At 40.4% G+C, this 21,164-nt stretch overlaps 1 protein-coding gene across 33 annotated transcripts in view; it reads left to right on the top strand.

Moving 5' to 3' along the window:
- The first annotated feature begins 1,547 nt into the window (after positions 1 to 1,547).
- LOC143029166 (acylphosphatase-1-like) overlaps positions 1,548 to 21,164 on the top strand; it is a 72,336-nt gene continuing 52,719 nt past the window's right edge. For 6 of the 33 annotated variants that reach the window (XR_012966778.1, XR_012966777.1, XR_012966774.1 and 3 more), the window contains exons 1-4: positions 1,567 to 1,813; positions 2,077 to 2,093; positions 10,999 to 11,042; positions 14,272 to 14,361. Coding sequence is in view for 7 of the 33 variants with exons in the window: in XM_076191651.1 (XP_076047766.1) it covers positions 1,765 to 1,813; positions 2,077 to 2,093; positions 10,999 to 11,042; positions 14,272 to 14,361 (200 nt within the window). In the remaining 26 variants the exon portion in view is untranslated. Of the gene's footprint in view, positions 1,814 to 2,076; positions 2,152 to 10,998; positions 11,043 to 14,271; positions 14,362 to 21,164 lie in introns of all 33 variants that reach the window. The other 27 variants (XR_012966781.1, XR_012966790.1, XR_012966780.1 and 24 more) reach the window with 8 other exon arrangements.

Below are 21,164 nucleotides of genomic sequence, written 5' to 3'. Positions count from 1 at the left end.
ACAATCCAAGCTACCCTGTCCGATAAACTACTAAATTTGACTACGTTACCAGCAACCTCTCGGTTGATCAAGAATCCTACTCCACTAGATCTTTCTTTGTCCTTGCCTCTATAGTAGAACAGGTGGTGACCATCTTGTAATTGTATCAGCTTTTCTTCCGCTCTTCGGACTTCGCTCAGTCCTACGATGTCCCACTTGATGTTGTCTGGTTCTTCCATTAAACTCTCCAGTCTGTGGTTTTCATACAAAACTCATTACATATATAGAGATATGAAGGCAGGTTAAGAAGGCGCATAGTCGACTGACATTAATAAATTTAAGAAAGATAGGGGTATAGGGAAGATTGTAAGACATATAGTTTTCCAAACAAAAGTGTGGATAAATGAATTAATGACGAAGTCACCTGGGTAAAAATGGAATGTGTGCAAGAAAAGAAAGTCACATCAAAAAGACTAAATAATCCTAGATTCAAAACGGAACAGAACCAAACACGATCCATGTGATTTCAATCTCTCTCTCTCTCTTTTTTTTTTTTTTTTTTTTTTTTTTTTTGCACAATCACTCTTAAAGTTTTTGGACAAGATGAAAATAGGATAAAAAAATAAAATAAAATAAAAAACTGGGGAGGCCAGCTGAAAAACTGGCCCCCCCTAGAGTCGCCACTGCTGGTACCAAACATCGGCATCAACGTGACCCATGACAGTACGCAAGGAAGATCCTGCTATATCAAAGGCCCCAAAGCGAACTACCACGGATCTTGCTATGTTGTAGGCTTGGGGGGGGGGGGGGCATATGCCCTGGGGCGGCACATTTAGGGGGGCGACAATTCTAGTCTGGACATGCCGCCCACAAGACTAACAAAATAATTATAATAAAAAAGGGTCAAAGGAGCCCTGAATATTTTACCGTAATATACGAATTTTACGTTAGAATTAAAAGAATATGAAATATATTTCCCTTATCCTTTCTGCAACAGAGACATTAAATACAATTGTTAAAATCCGTTTAATTATTTCGCAAGCCAATAGCTAAAACAGGCTGTAATAGATGGTGGAGATGGAAAGTGGTGATGAGGGAGTGGGGAGGGCGTCACTGAGCAGTGCCCACCAATTCTGAGCACCGTAGCAGCACTTTGCCGGGGGGCAGCACTTCGTTGGGAGGCGGTACTTTGCCGGGGGCGGGGGGTGGCACTTTGCCGGGGGGGGGGGCACTTTGCCCCGGGGCGGCACTTAGGCATGTAAGGGCTCTGGGAAAGGGTTAAGACATCCACGAACTTGGCTAATGAATTAGGTAACTACAGGTAGCTACTGTACTACCAACTACAATTGCGCATCTGTATAGGTGGTCAAAAATATATAGGTGTAATGCTACCCGGAGTACTAAATATTTAGAATGACCAATGGTCAGTTCTTGGGTTATGAAAAAACAGAGATGCGATGCAATGAATGCAAGTGTTTCTTGTGAAACTCTCTTATTAAAGTCACGTTACTTCCCGGAAGCGTCGACTGATAAAGATAGGTTGGCATCTGTGAAATCTGAAACAGTATATCGAGTGCCAAAGTGCGTATAATTTCATCTTATGTAATTACCGTGTTTACTAAGATCATTTACTCGTTGTGACTAAAACTACGGTACTCCTTCATTTCTTGTCCACATCGAACTTTCGAGACCTCATCGTGTTCGTAGGACATTCGTTACTAAGGGAGACCGTAGTGTGTGCTCTTCCTACCGTATCAGAAGGTAAACAAACTAGACGTAGCGAAGATGGCCAAATTAATCGCTGTTGATTTTGAAGTCTTTGGTCGTGTACAAGGTAAGGCATATGTGCCAGATGATGCAATAACGATAATGAGGTTTAATGTCAATTACCGACGTATATTATCGCAGCTATAATTAAGGTTTAATATGTATTTAGTGAAGGAGCATGTGAAGTAAATTGAGCAAGTTTAAGTTGATAACTTGATACCGGCATGGATGGTGATACAATGAAATTAATTATATATATATAACTTCCTTCATCACATCATAGATAGTTCATTTCATATGAGGACGTTAAAGGAAATTTCTTTCTTTCAGGTGTATTTTTCCGGAAGGTTCGTAACAAGCATTGTTTTGCAGTGCATTGACTGAATAAGGCCCCGTTTACATTGAGTAAGATTTAGAATTTAAAGGTTCTTCATATTTTCCCATTTTATTAAAATAGATTTAGTTTTATTGTTCAGCTGATACAACCTAAAAGTTTAAATAGTAGTCCTGGCAGTGGTCCCATCCAAAACTGTTCCCCTTCCGAGAGCTAAAAACTGAAATGAGATACCAACGATCTATTTTATTATTTTGACAGCGACACTAAGAGTAAAAATTCAATTTTATTTTAGTTGTGCACACCTATGTGATATAGCATTAGAGAATTAAATCTTAATTTTGTAAATTATAATACATGAACGTAATATGCACTTTTCTTGGCAGAAATAAAAAACAAAAACTTGCTAAAAGCAAATTTACTAATGAATGAAGCTGCTAGGATATGGTCCAGATACCATGCCAGTCCAGTCATTATCAGACAATAGCTTTCACATTGTGGACTGGGTGTTCTCCAACTCTAGGTGATGTTAATAAGAATGTTACAGACAACAGGGCTTCCTTGGACTTTGAGAGACCATTGGGTTCTGCCTTCATCTGTTAATTGCTCAAAGTACAATAATTATCAGGCCGTCAACATCCATGACGACGACGACAACCAGGATGACCTTTAAAATTTGAGGTACCAAATTACTTAATATAGGTTAGGTTACATAGGTTAGTTAGGTTAGGTTAGAATAGACTAATTTATCATCCTTTCATTTCTTTGACCTCGGTATCTATTAAAACAAAGATGGCACATTCAGTCGCCGTGACTTCGTTCGCTAGTACAGTTTACCCTCACTCATTCGCGGTTCACCATTCGCAGCCCTGCATACTAGTGGATTTTGCTCTCAAAGTTTTTTTTTTCATAATTTTGGCAATTTCTTGGGCCATTTTTTTTTTTTTTTTTTTTTTTTTTTTTTTTTTTTTTTTTTCAGAAAAGTGCTCACATTTACCCTAACTGGTAAATACTTTTAAGATAACAATATCAGTTAATATAAAAAAAAATAGAAAAGAGAGATGATACAGTATAACTGGTAAATAATTTTAAAATAACAATGTCAGTATATATAAAATAAAGAATTAGAAAAGAGATGATACAGTATAACTGGTAAATAACTTTAAAATAACAATGTCCGTAAATATAAAATAAAATAAAAATAGAAAAGAGAGATGAAACAGTATAACTGGTAAGTAATTCTAAAATAACAATGTCAGTTACGAGCTTTCATTTCTCCTTCCGTGACGTCGCAAGCATCTTCATGTTTTTAATTTACGTTACTACATATTAGGATGGTTTGGACACATGGAAAGAATGAGTGAAGAAAGACTAGTAAAAGAGGTATGGAAGGCAGATGTGGAGGGAGTGAACATGAGGGGACGTCCTAGGATGAGGTGGATGGATGGGGTGAAGGGGGCTTTGGGGAAGAGGGGAATGTCTGTTGAGGAAGGAAGGGAGAGGACGGAAGATAGAGGTGAGTGGAGAATGGTTGTATATGGATGATGTTGTGACTGCATGAGGAGGAATGGGCGGGGGGGTGGGGGTGGGGTAGTATGTGTGAGTAAATTTTGACGCAGCCCGAAGGGATTTCTCCCCATCCTCGCCTTATATGCAAAGGGGGATGGAGAGGGGGGGTCGCCGATTAAATGAAGCGGCCTTGCTGTGGATGTACTGTGTCTTGCGACACTGCTTCTGACCCAGGGCGGTGGGCAAGGTGCAGGGATGACCCGTCATCCAGGAGGTGCTCAGATGAGAGGAAGGGTGGGAGGGGTGTGGAGTGTAATTAGGGATGAAATGGGTGGGAGTGTTTTTATGCCTTCCCCTTTTTGGCTACCTCCCTTGTAAGGGGGAAAAAGCCTTGGTATATTTACCTAGTTGTATTTACCTAGTTGTATTTTGCGGGAAGGGGAGCTATGCTCGTGATGTCCCGCCTTTGTATCTTGCAGTGTCTAGTTTGTTTTTAAACTCATGAATGGTTTTTGCGCATACTATTCCATTGTCCAGTTTGTTCCAAGTGTCCAAAACTCTATGAGGAAAACTGTTTTTCTTCAGTTCTCTTCTATAGCTGTTTTTTTATTTTCTTTCCATGTCCTCTTGTGTTTCTTTTGTCCCAGTTAAGTAAGCTCTCACTATCGAGTACCTCTGTGCCTTTCATGATTCTGTAGATGGTCAATAGGTCACCTCTCTCTCTTCTTTGCTCCAGTGTCGGTAACTCCAGTTTAGCCAATCTCTCTTCGTATGATAGGTTTGCAAGTGCAGGTGCCATTTTTGTAGCTGCTCTTTGGATTCTTTCTATTTTCTTTATATTCTTTTTGGTACTGGGGGACCACAATGTCGCTGCATACTCTAATCTAGGCCTTATCAATGTAACCAATATTTTTTTCATCATGTCTTCGTCCAAGTATGTAAACGCCACTTTTATTGATCTTAGCAAGTTGTAAGTCTCCCCGACAATTTTGTTAATCTGTATATCATAGGACAAGTCGTTCGTGATAATTACTCCCAAATCTTTTTCGGATCCTACTTTCTTTACTTCTTTGGTTCCAATTGTATATTTTCCTGATATTCTGTTTTTGCTTTTTCCAAACTCCATTATGCTACACTTCTTAGTATTAAAGTCCACTTCCCATTTCTGACTCCAGTTCCATACCCTATTTAGGTCTTCTTGCAGTGCTTCACAGTCCTCATCAGTTTCTATTTTCCTTAGTAGTTTGGCGTCATCGGCAAAGAAGCTCATGTAGCAGTTCACGTCCTCATCCATGTCATTCATATAGATAGCAAACATTATTGGTGCCAGCACAGATCCTTGCGGTACTCCACTGATCACCTCTTTCCAGTCTGAATATTTTTCTCTGAGCACTACTCTCATCTTTCTACCGGTCAGAAAGTCCTCTATCCATTTTAGTAGGTTTCCCTGTATTCCTCCTATGTGTTCCAGTTTTTTTAGTAGTTTTCTGTGTGGTACTTTGTCAAAGGCTTTTTGCAAGTCTAGGAATGCACAATCAGCCCATCCATTTCTTTCTTGCACTATGTCTATTAGTCTTGAGTAAAAGCATATTAAGTTTGTGGAGCATGATCTTCCTTGTCTGAATCCGAATTGTCTTGGGTTTAATATGTCATTGTCTTCCAGATGTTTTACCCATCTATTCTTGATTATTTTCTCACAAATTTTGGCTATGGTGCTTGTTAGTGATACTGGCCTATAGTTGGTGGGTTCTTCTTTGTTTCCTCCTTTGTGTATTGGTACAATGTTAGCGTTTTTCCAGTCCTCGGGTATCTTTCCTTCTTTGAGTGAGCTGTTTATTAAGATGTGTATTTTGTCTGTTAGTTCTTCTTTGCACTCCTTTAGAATCCAATTTGCAATACCGTCCGGGCCATGTGATTTTCTGACATCCAGCCTTGATAAATGTTCTGATATTTCCTTTAGTGATGCTGTAAACTCATTCATGAGGGGAGATTTCTTGTTTTTGTCTATGTCACAATTCGGTATTTTCTCTCTGGTGAAAACAGATTTAAAGTGATTGTTCATGACTTCGGCCATCTCTAAATCTTCTGTGTATTCTATGTTTCCTTGGCATAGTTTCACCAATTCCTGTTTGTTTTTAAGTTTACCATTCACATACCGATAGAATAGTTTGGGTTGCTCTTTGCATTTGTCTATAATATCCTTCTCATGGTTCCTTTTCTCCTCTCTTCTCACATTAACATACTCATTTCTATAGTTAACATAAATTTGCCATTTGCTTTGTTTTTTGTCTTTTCTCCACTTTTTCCAAGCTTTGTCCCTTCTGTCTTTTGCCTCACTGCATCTTTTGTTGAACCAACATTTAATGTACTCTCTCTCTCGCTTTTGTCTTGGTACATGCCTGTTTACCCCTTCATTGTAGTTTTCCATCAATATATTCCATTTCTCTTCCACTGCTGTTTCTTCCCTGTAAAATATTTCCCAGTTTGCATTCCGGAAGAATGTCTTTAGTTTTGTAAAGTCTGTTTTGTTGTACCTCAGTCTTCCTTTCCTATGCTTTTCGTTCCTCTCTATGTCTATTTCTTCCTTTAGTATAGTTTCGATGAGTACATGGTCACTCTTTCCAATTGGTGTCTCATACTGGACTTTATGCACTATTTCAGGTTCTGTTGTAAATATTAGATCTAGTTTCGATGGCTCTTCATTATTTCTGTACCTTGTGTTTTCATGGACCCATTGGGTCATTGTGTACTCCATGGTCATATCTAGCAGTACATTGCCCCACGAGTCATCTCCTCCTTGCACTGTCATGCTGTCCCAACAAATTTCTTTGCAATTGAAGTCCCCCATAACTACCAGATTACCCTTACCCATTAGTATCTCATTGAGTGATTTTCTTGTGTCATCTAGCATTTTTTTATGTTCGATTTCTTTCCAAGCGCTTGTTTTTGGAGGCACATAAGTCACCACAAACTTTCTACTTTTCATATTCTTGCCTTCGACTTTTATCATGATCAATTCAGCATTACCTTTGCCCTCTGCAATTTTTGTCACCTTTAGGTCTTTCTTGGCCAAGAACATGATTCCCCCTCCCTGTTTCTTGTCCCTGTTTTTTATCCAGTAGTTGTATAAACCTTGTCCGATAACAGTGGATGGTATTTCACCTCTTAGTTTGGTCTCTACAATTCCCATTATGTCTGGTTTTGCTTCTAACAGATAATCATTGAGTTCGTTCAGTCCCGAAATTAGTCCGTCAATGTTGGTATAGGCCACTTTTAATTTTCTTCCTTCTCCCTGGTTTCTTCTTCCCTTGTTTTGTTCGTTTTGAAGCGCCATTGTCTTAATCTCAAGTCTATTACTCTCCACTGGAATTCTTTGCATTCTGTCTCCGATCTTTTCAAGTTTTTTTCCTTTGCTTCTTCTCTTAGTGCCCTTTCTTTTTCTAATTCCTCAGTACTCATTTCTCTTTTTATCCATATCTTATTGTATTTTTCACTCTTTGCCAAGTTACCTACTTTTTCAAATATGTCTTCTACTACCACTTGTGACCTTAGTTTTATCTTTAGAGGACGATTCCTATCCTTAGTATAGCGACCAATTCTGTAAGTCTCTTCTAAGTCTGTGCCTGAATCACTGTCTCCCCCCTGAATTTCATTAAGGATTTCTACTGCTGTCTCTTTTTCTTCTTTTTCTCTCATGTACCTCGCCAATCCTTGTTTTTCTTTAAGCCCATAAACCACAATACATTTCTTCCTATCTACTGTGTCCCTGACCCAATTTGCTTTTTCGTTAATCACTTGAATGATTGTGTCTTTTGCATTATCTTGCATTTGCTGCTTGACTATTTCTTTGAAAGCAATTTCTTTATTTTCAATATTTTCTTTCCACTTCTTAATTTCCTGGATACTGTCCCCACCTAAGTTTTCTTCGATCTTTTGTGTCAATTCTTGTAATTTGTTGTTCACTTCCTGCTTTAGATTTTCGCTATTGTTATTATCATTAGTTTTCTTCTTTTCATTATCATTCTTCAGTTCATTTATGTCTCTTTTCATTTCTTTAATTTCGTTTGTAAGATCCAAGTTAGCTTTTCTCAGGTCAGAAATTTCATGGTTAGTCTTAGATAAACAATCAATTAAACCAATGACCTCTTTTCTTAAGTCCATGATTTCATTTTCCCACCGAGTCCTATTTTTGCTCATCTCTCTCTCTATCTCTAATAATCTACTTAAGTTCTTTCTTTCGTACTTACCAAACCCTAAGAAATCATTGTCATAACACGTGCTTTGTTGATTGTTTACATCGCGGTTCAGTGGATTGCCGCCAGATGGCTCTGATTCGCAACTGGCTTTCGAGTCGTTTTCATTCATTTTTGCTAATTTCGAGTTAACACAATTAACTAGCACTGCATAGATACCATTTCGGGCACTCACGTTCACTCCCCACCCCTACAGTACAAACCAGGTTTTCCTTTTTCGTCGCAAATCCTCTTCTTCTTGGTCGCGCGACGACAGCGACGACGGTCGGTGTTGCTTCGACGCGTGTGTGTGTGTGTGTTTGTATGTATGTACATATTACTACAATATTACTGTATTAATGAGTAAGACTCTTTAGAATGTGTTTGGGAAGCATATTTTAGCGTATATAATATCATACATAGGCATTTTAAAACTGCATCAATAATTGATGGATTTTCGGGATTCATGGGAGGGGAAGGAACATAACCCCGCGAATAGTGGGGGGATACTGTAAACAGGTTTTAGCAATTTTTTTTTATTTATTATTGATTTCTGCCAAGAAAATCACATATTACATTGATCTATTATAATTTCTAAAATTAACGATTCATTTTCTATTGCTATATCACATAGGTGTGTACAACTAAAAATTAACCAAAAGTTCAGATACCTTTGAATATACAAATTGTTGGTAATTTTGCTGTGTTCAACACAGGAGAGGTGGGAGAGCAAATTGGGACTGCTATTGTTGCACTGTTCAGACATTCCAGTGGTGGTCCTGCAGAATAGAAATTGGAAAGTTATTGCTGCTCTGCCCATCTTAAGATGTTTTCATAATTTGCACTTCCATCTGGAGATACAAGGCTGGGCACTCTTGGACTAATACTATACAGCAACATGATTTGCCCTCCCACCAATTCTAGGGAACCAGTATACTTTAGGAGTGCTGAAGTGCAGAGCTGGGTGTGTTACCTCCAGACAGGTAGTGTATTACCAAAAATCTGCATATGTGTATACATATAATTGCATACACAGTAGTACAGAATGCTTTAAGGAAATTAAAATCGATAATGCATTGACGGAAAAGCACCTCAGATTTTTCGGTAATACACTACCTGTCCAGCGGTAACATGCCTAGCTCTGCTGAAGTTACTGGTTCCCTGTTCCTACCACTATGAGCTTGAGACATAGATATTTTCCATACCAACACATCTAAGCTACTTCTCAGAGAGGTCATTGGATGGGCCATTATTATCAGCCACTGAAGAATACAGAAAAGCTAGAAATGAATACACAAGTATCCTAAGTGAAGAAGAAAGAAACTTTTAGAGAATATTGTTGATAAATACAAAGATGAACATAAACTGTTGTACAGGTTTTTGTCAATTGTAAACTGAGACATGGAAGAAATTTCTAAGTTAAAAGTAAAGAGAAAGGACCATGAACATACAGATGTTAGAAGATATATTACACATCACAGGATGTCACACTACGAGAAGATAGGTATCAAGCATATGACATTGTGTATGTCGCAGCAGCAGTACCACACAGCTGTTGAGCATCAGGTCTAACCAGAATCTGACCAAAGGCCACTTAACATGGAATTAGGCTGACCTGACCTTGACCTGTTAGGACACCTGGTCCACATGAAATATGACCGTTGAGAAGCATACGTCCACAGAAGGCATTATCCTTATATTTTATTTTTCACCGTGTATTACTAAAATATGCCATGTCTTTTATGTATCATAATTATATATATTTTTATTTAATATTGAGTGTATCACTCAACACTCAACCATGTAAATATCTACTTCTGTCACATTGTAAATATTACTATACAAAAAGAAATTCATTTAGTGGCAACCTTCACAGTGTTTGTGGTCAGTTGCCTTTGTTGTGGTAAACAGACGTGTCTCGGAGAGCTCTTCATTTATTCTTACATAGGTGGTTATTAGGCAACAATAATTCATTATTGCAATAGTGGGTGACTACACTTAAAGGAAGTAAGGTTTTTTGTAGTGAAAATGGCTTCAAATAGGAATTAAGATACAAGGCGATCGTCATCACTCACCTGGAAGCCATCACCACAACGGGGTGGAAGAACACGCCCGTATGGACAACAACAACAAGTGGGGAGTACGAAACCATCACTAGGTGGTAATGAAAGGGGGGACCCGGCACCGAAACCCATAGGTGAGCAAGATGAGCAACAAACGTGCCCTGGAGGACCGGACAAGGCTTGTGGTAAGGGTTTTCAACACGGTGATTCCATCCAATGTGATTGTTGTTCCAAATGGTTTCATGCTAAGTGCCAGAACACGAGTCCAGGGAAACTAGCCTTCTTTGGTAAACCAGGAAGGATCTACATTTGTATAAATTGTTCTACTGATGTTGGTGACCTTTTCAAGGCTAAAGATTTTTTGAAAGATCTAGGAAGTAAAGTTCAGTTCCTTGAAAGTGAAATTAAGGAAACCAAGGATAGAGTGGCTAACCTAGAGACAAAGACAGATTACAAGGAGAGTGACGAGTTTAAGGAAGCAGTGTGGGATGAATTGGATAAATTTAGAGTCGAGGAAGAGGAAAAGACTTGTAGAAAACCTAACTTAATAATCAGGGGCCTTGAGGAATCTGATGAAACAGATGGTGAAAGGAGATATGTTGATGATGAACAGAAAGTAAAGGATATGGCAAAGTCCATTGGTGTGAATGAACCTGTACAAATCAAGTCTATGGTAAGACTAGGGAAACCCCAAGCCTCTGGGTCAAATAGCAAAGGTTCAGGCACATTATCTCAGAGTCCCAGGCTCCTCAAAGTTGTCCTGGAAAACGAGGATACTAAATGGACTATGTTGAAGGCCAGCAGGAACTTAAAAGAGCACGAGAACCGAAAACACATTACCATCATGCCAGACAGAACCCTGAACGAGAGAAAGAAACATGCAGACCTTGTGAAAGTAAGAGATAAAAAAAATGACCAGGAACAGGAGCCAGGAAAAAAATGGATAATAAAAAGAGGGAGAGTGATGAGAATCGACGAGAACCAGCCTCCAAAGAGATACTAACCATCCTAAGATGTGTATATACAAACGTTGATGGTGTAAATAGTTGTGTAAAAAGTGACTCATTAACTTTAGTTATAGATCAAGTTAAACCTCATGTAATTTTTTTAACAGAAACCAAGCTGCAACCATCTAACATATCATCCACTTGAACACAAGTAAGTATAACATATTCAGAAGGGACCGGGATGCAAACGGGGGAGGTGTGGTCATTATGATTCATAAGGCACTCTCATCATTAGTAGTGGAAGAGAACATATGGGGCAATATTGAGGCAGGTGTCAGCACAGTTCACATCGGGAAAAAGAAACTCCTCCTTGGATGTTTGTACAGACCTCCAGGATCCTCAGCAGAGTATAATGCCAGAGTAAGGGAAGCTATTAGAGTGATGAGCAACACAGATGCACACCAGACACTACTGTGCGGGGACTTTAATTTCAAGGTAATTGATTGGATTAACCACACTATAAATGGGGGACCTGAAAGTGAGCAAATGAAATTTTATGATGCCTGTCAAGATGCATTCTTACAACAGCACATTACTCAGTTTATGCGAGTAAGAGGAAACGACACACCATCCCTCCTTGACCTTGCCTTTTCCAAGAGTGAACTTGAAATAGAGGAGGTACATTATAAGGCCCCTATAGGGGCAAGTGATCATGCTGTGATATTGTTTAATTTTAGGTTAGAAAGTAATATTAACAACCTGTGGAAGTTATGTGGAATACATTTCTCCAAATTTATAAAGAAACTACTGAAATGTACATACCGAAGTTCCATGTGCAACCATTTTCGAGGAAACCGAAGTGGATGACAGTGTCTTTAAAGAGGAAAATTGAGGCTAAGGAGAAAGCATGGGAAAGATACATAAAGAGGAAGACAACGCACAGATACCAACACTATTGCAGAACAAGAAACATTTGCACCACGGCAGTTAGGGAGGCTAAATTCTTATTTGAAAAAGACCTTGCTCGGGAAACTAAAACAAACCCTAAAGCTTTTTATGCCTATGCTAGGAGCAAAACTACCATAAAGGAGGAGGTAACACAACTAGAAAAGGATGATGCCTCACTCACCGCCACGAACCAAGAAGCTGGAGAACTCTTGAACCGTGAATTCCAGAAGGTTTTTCAACGTGAAGAAGGGAATGTACCTGAGATCACTGCTATTTTTAATGGTACAGAGCTTAGGCTATCCACATTCTCAGTCAATGATGTCAAAGATGAAATGAGTAAGCTGAAAAGCCCATCAGCATCAGGCCCTGATGGAGTCCACCCAACTGTCCTAAAGGAATGTTGCGCTAGTCTTGCTTTTCCCCTGTGGTGTATCTTCAGAGAATCTCTCAGGACTGGAAGTGTTCCTACAGACTGGTGTTTAGCAAATATTACTCCAATCTTCAAAAATGGAAGAAAAACTGACCCCCTAAATTACAGACCTGTGAGCCTTACCTCTGTACCCTGCAAAGTCTTAGAAAAGCTAATTCGGAAAGACCTAGTGGAACACCTTGAATCAAACAACATCCTCCGTCAACACCAACATGGTTTTAGGGCAAGAAGATCGTGCCTTACCCAATTATTAGAATACCTAGAGGAGCTTGAGACTACCATCGATGAACGGGGAAGCGTGGACGTTGTATATTTAGATAGTAGGAAAGCCTTTGATACTGTTCCACACAAAAGACTTATTGCCAAACTACAAGCTCTAGGAATCAGAGGACAATTATGTAACTGGATTAGGGGCTTCTTACAAGATCAAAGACAGAGGGTGGTGGTCAAGGGAGAACTCAGCAGCTGGAGGCAAGTCTGGAGTGGAGTTCTGCAGGGAAGTGTCGTGGGACCTGTTCTTTTCCTAGTTTATGTGAATGACATCCTGGATAATTTGAGATGTAATGGAAAGCTTTTTGCAGATGATGCAAAGATATATAGGAAAATCAGGACATCAGATGATGCAATAATTCTGCAAGGTGACTTAGAGAAACTGGAGGAGTGGAGTCTCAAGTGGGTCTTAAGTTTTAATGAAAGGAAGTGCGGTGTGATGCATGTAGGAAGGGAAAATCCAGGCCACAGTTACACCTTGGCAGGAGTGCAGTTGAACACCACAACCTCTGAGAAAGACCTGGGAGTAACCATCACAAGTGACCTAAAACCAGGCACTCGTGTATCTAAAGTTGCTGCTAAGGCCAACCAGATGCTGGGGAGAATAAGAAGCACATTTACCTATATGAACATTGAAATGTTTAAATCCTTATACCTGGGTCTGGTACGACCACTGATGGAATATGCAGTTCAGGCCTGGTCTCCACAGGGCCGAGGGGACATTGAGAGGCTTGAAAAAATACAACGTCGAGCAACCAAACTTGTCCCCGAACTGAGTGACCTAAGCTATGAAGTGAGACTAGAGAGGCTGGGTCTTACTACAATGGAGGAGAGAAGAAGCAGGGGCGACATGATTAAAGTGTACAAAATACTTAACCATTATGAAAACATAGATGCAGACCAGTTTTTCAAGGTGGCAGCAACTACAACTAATACTCAGGTTCAAACAAGAGGACATCACATGAAGCTTATAAAACCACAGCACCGAACAACGAAAAGGAACAACTTTTTCAACGCCAGAGTGATAAACCAGTGGAATAGCCTTCCTGAAAGTGTAGTTGCCAGTTCAAGTGTAAATGCATTCAAAAATAACTATGACAACTACATGAAAGTTTTTATGAGAAGAGGCAACCTATGAGCCATAGCTCCCTAGCCTCTTAACTATTACTACGGTAAGATCTCGACTGGCTCTGCACAAGACAACTGGCTATGATTTACTAAAGTAAATCTGTAGAACAAAGCAGCCTTTTACTTGCTCCGCTACACAGATTGCCTCATAAGTGTGGATCAAACCTTCCACATTTTCTGGTAGGCAGCCACTGGGATTCAAACCTTGCCACAACCCAACATTCTCATGGCAGTGGTCAGTAACGAAGATCATCTACAATGTAGCTCCACTCTTCAGCAGAAGTCTACCCAGGGATTCTATCCAACATAGCCAGCAACATTACTACTAACCACAGACCATCACCCAGCACTATGGACAAAAGCTCCATCCCAGGCCCACTACCATGTGCAGCCAAATTGACTGCCCACCCACATCACGCAGCAACACAGACAAAAGCCCTGTCCCAGGACCACTACCACACATTGACAGGTTGACTGTGCACCCACCATTGCCACACACGAGCCTACATTCAGACTCGTTTTTCCAACCCATCCCCGGGCCCTCCACTTCTCAAAGGAAGTATCTTTCTACACAACAGGTCCCGATATAGATATATATATATATATATATATATATATATATATATATATATATATATATATATATATATATATATATATATAGCACTCTACCATATGTGTTCATCTCACCTCAACATGAGCCAAAATACCTCATCACCCAGGAGCCAGACCATCACCATATCATCTTTGCTAAGTAGATATAATTTCTGTGATAGGTTTTTCCTAGGGGCTACACTTTGTTATCTTTGTGTTTATATTTTATGACATGGTTCCAAACATCTCGACCCACACACAGTTATTGTACTCGTTCCTGTTCTGCCAAAATCTCACTTCAAACATGTCTACCACTTCCGATAACAACTCTCCACACCCCCCACCAAAGAGAGAAAATCTCATAACAATAATTAAGGAAGATAATAGTTTACCAAAATTTAATGGACGGAACATTCCCACATACAACCTACTCTCCGAAGTTGAATCTGAAATCACATGTAGAAGTGTCACAGATTATAAAACAAAAATTTCCATCCCCAAATCAAGGATAGATCTTAACAACACACTCGCAGGTGATATAATCCAGTCTGACATTTTTGAGAAAACAGACACCTACCCAGAATTTGTTCAGCTTTTCAAAAACTACTTTGCAGCATTTGATCAATGTGGGTCACTTTCACTCCTCTATTCATTGGGCACAATGTACAATACCAGCCCACATAAAACAAAGGAAAGAGCAGTAAAAATTACATCCACTTTCAAAAGTGAGATCAGGAAAAGACTCGAAAACTCGGACTGGGTTACAGACAACAAAATCTCACTTAAACACATAATCTCACTGCTATCCTATTTTGACTACTTTCTCAATTACAACCAGACACATTCCAAAAAGCTGGCACAATTCCATTCACACTATGCACCACACCGGGAAATTCTCCAATATGGAAAGAACAATTGGTTATGTCCACACTCAGTCTATAACTATCGCCCCCACCCACACAGTAGCCCAAGTAACACAATCAATGTCACATAACACAAGGTCAAGACAGATGCTTCACACTTGCTCCTGCTCACATCAGCATTCTCCATCACACCTACTTCCAAAAACCAGGACACAACACAAACAGATGCTGCAGTAGACAGCCATCTTAGCCAAATTGCTACTGTGATTACCATGGAACATGTTACCACACAAGTGACTACTGCTGTGTGCTCCTGGCAAAAAGACAACAAAGACCTGTTTCACCACAACATTCCCCCACCAGAGAGATGCATAACACACCTTCTGTATGACTACAAAACACAATTACAACACGCAGGTCCATACCTGGAACTTTCCTTATCAACCCTACATGTGCTTACCCTGAACACACCAGACACTTCCTCACTTTCCTTGGTATTCATGGCAACCTCAAACAACACCAAGCTCGCCATATTTCTAGACACTGAATCTCTTGTTAACATTATGTCCACTTTCAGTTTTAACAACCTCTGTTCGGAGCACAAGAAAGTCACCATCCTAGATCCCCTTGATATCCAACTCACCAATGTCAATGGTGTACCATTCTCTATCCTTGGAAAAATTTCCTTGGATATTGACTTTAAAGATCAATGCCCACCTATTTCACTTACTATGTACAAGACGTACATTTTCCTGCTGACATCCTCATAGGCTTGAACTTGATGAAGCAACATAATATAGTGTTGTATCCTACTCAGAATGGTATAATTTATGCATATCATTTCTTCCCTACATTGCATTCAGAAACCCCACCAGACCATTAGTAAAATACACCTGACTGAGATCCAACACCTGCTCATCCACTCCAAAACCCTCTCAGGATTCCACCTCTCCTTCCTTGCTCACACCTGTTGACGTGCATTCCTTCTGCATGTCCAAGTCAACAAAACGCCAAACAAAACTCTCATTCAATACCGTCGATTATTCATTGACTGAGAAAGGCGTCTTATTCCTCATTGAAGATTTCAACCTTCAATCCTTCCCAGTTTCACAAGCGTTATCTACTTTCAAACACACTCGTGCAGTAATCATCAGCTCAAAAATGTTGTTCCCTCATGAGTATACAAAATTACACTTACGAGTTTTCCAAGCCCCAAATACCAATTTAATCTGTATGCCAGAGACAAGCTGCATAAATGGTATCTCCCTACTTTCTGCCATCAGCTCAACATCAAAGAAAGGTTACATGTGCATATTGATTGCAAATGATACTATTACCCCCCTCCATCTCACAGGTGGTACTAATATTTGTGATTTCTTGGTATATCCCTCATGTATACAACTCATGGAGGACAAATTCCTCACTTTGCAAGTGTGTACCACAACTTCTGATGTACTAAAAGCACAGAAACCCATTCATGCATTGCATTTCAACCTGCAGACTTCCCTGATGCACAAACTGATTTAGTTACTCATTGCAACAAATTTATACTTACCATTGCATTGCCAGGTGAACCCCTTGGAGTAACAAACCTTATTCAGCACCATATACCCCCTCGGGAAAATGCAAAAACCATGTTACATTCCCTCACACAGATTACCGTATAGTAAGTGCGCAATTGTAGATAACCACATCAGTCATGATCAAGTAAGACATAATTGAACCTTCAATCTGTAATTGGAATTTTCCTCTCTTTGGTGTTCCCAAACACGATGGTTCCTTCCACCCAGTTTTGAATTTCAGAAAATTAAACAAACTAACCATCCCAGAAAGATGCCCCATTCTGGTATTACACGACATCTTACACTCCATTGGTGAAAGCAACATAGTTTTCACAACCTTGACCTCATGTCTGGATATTTCCAGATTCCCCTTGATACAGAGTCTAGTCCTCTCACAGCATTCAGCATGAACAATGGACACTTCCAATTCAAATGCCTTGCTATGGGTCATGTTTCAGCCCCCTCTGTTTTCGCACATCTCATGCACACAGTACTTGCAGGCCTCCTAGGACACTCAGTTTTCATGTATCTTGATGACATTATCATTGCTTCCAAATCTGTTAGTGAACACCTACACATACTTACACTGTCTTCTCATGACTAGCAAAGGCAGGTCTCAAGCTGAAGCTCAAGAAATGTTCCTTCAGAAAGAAATACAGGAGTCCCTCAAATAACGCGGATTTGAATAACACGGATTCAATCATACACGGATTTTATTTCAAAACCATCTCAAATGTAGAGAACCGTTTTAAAATTCGCGCCGAGTCGGGCACGCATACGCACACAAGCGGCAACATCACAAACATTTGTGGTGACTGGTTCCTATTTTACCATATACAATCGATCCTCATATAACGCGGTCATTATGTACACTGGGAACTGCTCAAACAAGGGTGTGGGGCGAGGGGATAGCCATGGGTGGCTGCCTGCGGTTACGTGTCAACCTCCGGGTACTGATGCAGGAGGGAGGGAGGGGAGGAGAGGGGGAGTAGGGGGTGGTATGGGGGTAGCCAACAAGCTTTAGCTTGTCGCTTCCACCACCTGCACCGTGCTATCGTGAAATTTTACCGTCCTAACCTGTTGAAGTGTAATGTTTCTTTCGTTTGGAACACAACTAATAAGTCTGATAATGACTGCACTTGTCGTGTCTTTATTTCTCTTATGAGATTCTTGTTACTGGTGGTGGTGGTTTGGAAGGTCATAAACAGACATATACACACTTACACATGTGTAGACACGCACACGTAGACACGTGTTAGACAACCAGTGTATGTTGTGAATGCGCGTGCGTGTACACACAAATACGAACACAGACACATGCATGTACATGCTTACTTGTACACGTGAACACACACATACACGCACACACACACACACACACACACACACACACACACACACACACACACACACATACATACATTCGCCACATACACACACATATACATATGCCACATACACACACACATTTGTATATGCCACATACACACACACATTTGTATATGCCACATACACACACACATTTGTATATGCCACATACACACACATATGTATATGCCACATACACACAAATATGTATATATGCCACATACACATATACGCCACATACACACACGTATATACGCACAACCGCCACATACATACACCACATACATGTGCACACATGCACGCACACACACGCACGCACACACACACACACGCACATATACACATACATACGGTTCTCGGTATTTAATATGGAAAGTCAGCATATGCGGATTTGGTCATTACGCGGTAATTTCAGGAACCTAACCCCCGCGTTATTTGAGGGACTCCTGTACTCTTCCTGGGCATGTCCCAAACTCTCAAGGAATTCTAACCTTGCAGGACAAGGTCAAGGTAGTCATTGGTTTTCCACGCCCTACCTCTGTTGACTGCATACATTCAATCCTTGGTCTGTCTGGTTTTTACAGACAGTATATCAAAGGTTATGCTGGTATAACAGCACCCTTAACTGTCTTACTTAAGAAAGACGCTCCCTTTAACTGGACACCTGACCAAGAGAAAGCCTTTAATGGCTTAAAACAAGCCTTAACGACAGCACCTGTCCTTGCTTTTCCAAACCACAACCTTCCTTTCACAATATACATGGACACTTGCTACACAGGCATCAGCGCAGTCCTCGTGCAACAACACGACACAAAACTCAGACCAATTGGTCTATCTGCACACTCAACAAACATGAACAAAATTACTCAGTAACAGAAATAGAACTGCTAGCTGTAATATACACCCTTAAGCACTTCAAAGAGATCATACTTGGTTACAAAATACACATCCACACAGACCACCAACCAGTCTTACACATCAAAGGGAAAAATCTCCCAAGAATTCATGCCAACATATCCATTTTGTTTATGGAAAAGCGAATGTGGTGGCAGATGCTCTCAGTCATCACGTCGCTTTAATCAGTCAAGATCCCCCTCCTGTCAACCCTACACAACCATGCATTGCCACAGTGCAAAAGTCAGATCCCCTCTGGAAATGTGTTATATACTTCCTCACCTCGGGTGATACAACAGACACAGATGATTTTCCTCGAAATATCAACAATTACACCCTAAATAGATGATGTACTGTATCACACTGCAACACTGAAGAACAAACATGAACCCAACTGCTCAGTGCTTCAGCTTGTTGTTCCTACGGAACTCATTCTTGAAGTTCTGAAACTCGTACATGATTCACCCATGACTGCTTACCCAGGAAAGGACAAATGCTTGACAAGCCAGATTGTAGTACTGGTTAACCATCAGTAAAGATATACATGCCTCTATTGATGCTTGCCATTCATGCACTTCACAAGGTCATATTAGCGGTCATGTTCCTATCTTAACTTATCCTGTCCCTTGCAAACTTTTCGACACAGTAGCTATTGGCCTCCTTAAGTTGCCACTTACCCTCAGCGGAAACCAATACTTCTTTGTTTGTGTAGACCATTTTTCCTGATTCTGTATTCTTTCACCCTTACCAGACAAGACAGCACAACAAATTGCACAAACAATTGTTGACAAACTTGTATGCCCCTACTCTACACCCAAAACACTCATTTCAGACAATGTAACAAAGTTCAACAATGAAATTCTCACAAACATTTGCAAACACTTTAACATCACGAAATGGAACACTACTCCTTATCATCCTAGCTCTAACGGTTTAGTCAAGAGACAAAACCACAAAATTCCTAAATGTTCTCTAACATCTTGCCTTGGGATGAATATGTACCAATGATCCAAGCTTGCATTAACAGTGCCATTAACAGGTCAGTATCAGAGTCACCACATTTTGTCCTCTTTGGCTTGGACAAAAAGCTCCCATATGATCATGTGTCAGACTTACCCCAAGTGCTGTTAGAAGAAGATATATTGCACGTCACAGGACATCACAACTACACTTCACAGGCTGTCACACTATGAGAAGATCGATGTCAAGCATATGATGTTGCAGCAAGAGCACCAAGTGTCTGTTGAGCATCAGGTCTAACCAGAATCCGACCAGAGGCTACTTAACATGGAATTAGGTTGACCTGACCTTGACCTCTTACGACACCTGGTCCACATGAGATGCGACTGTTGAGAAGTGTACATCCACAGAAAGCATCATCCTTATATTTTATTTTTTCACCATGTGAGGAGGAGAATAGAGGTGGAAAGGGAGTTGTTGTTGTTGTTGTCGTTTCGTAGACTGTCTGTCAGAGCAGTCACGTCTCCCCAAGGAATGCCACAGCCAAAACTGGGGTTTCCCACAAATCCTTTATAGAGTGTATGTTGTGTTGTTTGCATGCATGATTGTGTATAATGCAGTCTTCCATTATGTGTTGTATGGTATGGGGTGAAGTGTTACATCCTGGGCAGCTGTTCACAATGCGGTCATCCAGCCTCTTCTGGTAGCTTAGAAGTGCTGGGTGGTGGCCGCACCGCAGTCTGGCCAGGTGGACTCTGTCCTTTCGTGGGAGAGAGGATTCAGAAGGGGATATCAGGGGGTCTGGCATGCAGCAATGTGTTGTCTTTCAGTGTGTTAATGGAGCGGTGAGTGATATGATTATGAATATGTTTCCGGAGGCTGGTATTTGGTGGTTGTGGAGGAAGAGAAGAGAGTGTCTGTGTGTGATACAGGTCTAGGGGTGTTGTTTTAATGTTTCTTGGTGTGTGTGGGTGTTCTGCTATATAGTGTAGCGGGTGTGATGTGTTTGTGATGGCTGCGGCAAGTGTTTGTGTGCCTCTCATGTCGAGGTGGTCCTTGACTTTGAGGACTTTAGTTTCATGGTGTAAATGGTCTGTAGGTGTTGTATTTGTGCAGCCTGTAATTGTTTTTAGGGCTTTGTTTTGTATGATTTGAAGGGTGTTGTGGTGTGTCTCACTGAGATTAGGAGCCCATGCTGGACTCACATAATTCATCACTGAGCGTATGCATTGTTTGTATATTGTTGTATTAGTTTCTTTGTTTTGTCCAAATGTTGTTCTAGTGATTGACTTAAATGCGTTAAGTCTAGGTGTGCA

The sequence above is a fragment of the Oratosquilla oratoria genome, chromosome 10 (assembly GCF_046742065.1).
Source record: "Oratosquilla oratoria isolate Oo_2021 chromosome 10, ASM4674206v1, whole genome shotgun sequence".
Taxonomy (NCBI): domain Eukaryota; kingdom Metazoa; phylum Arthropoda; class Malacostraca; order Stomatopoda; family Squillidae; genus Oratosquilla; species Oratosquilla oratoria.
Note: the sequence above shows the minus strand (reverse complement) of the source record. Positions and strands in the feature narration are given on the sequence as shown.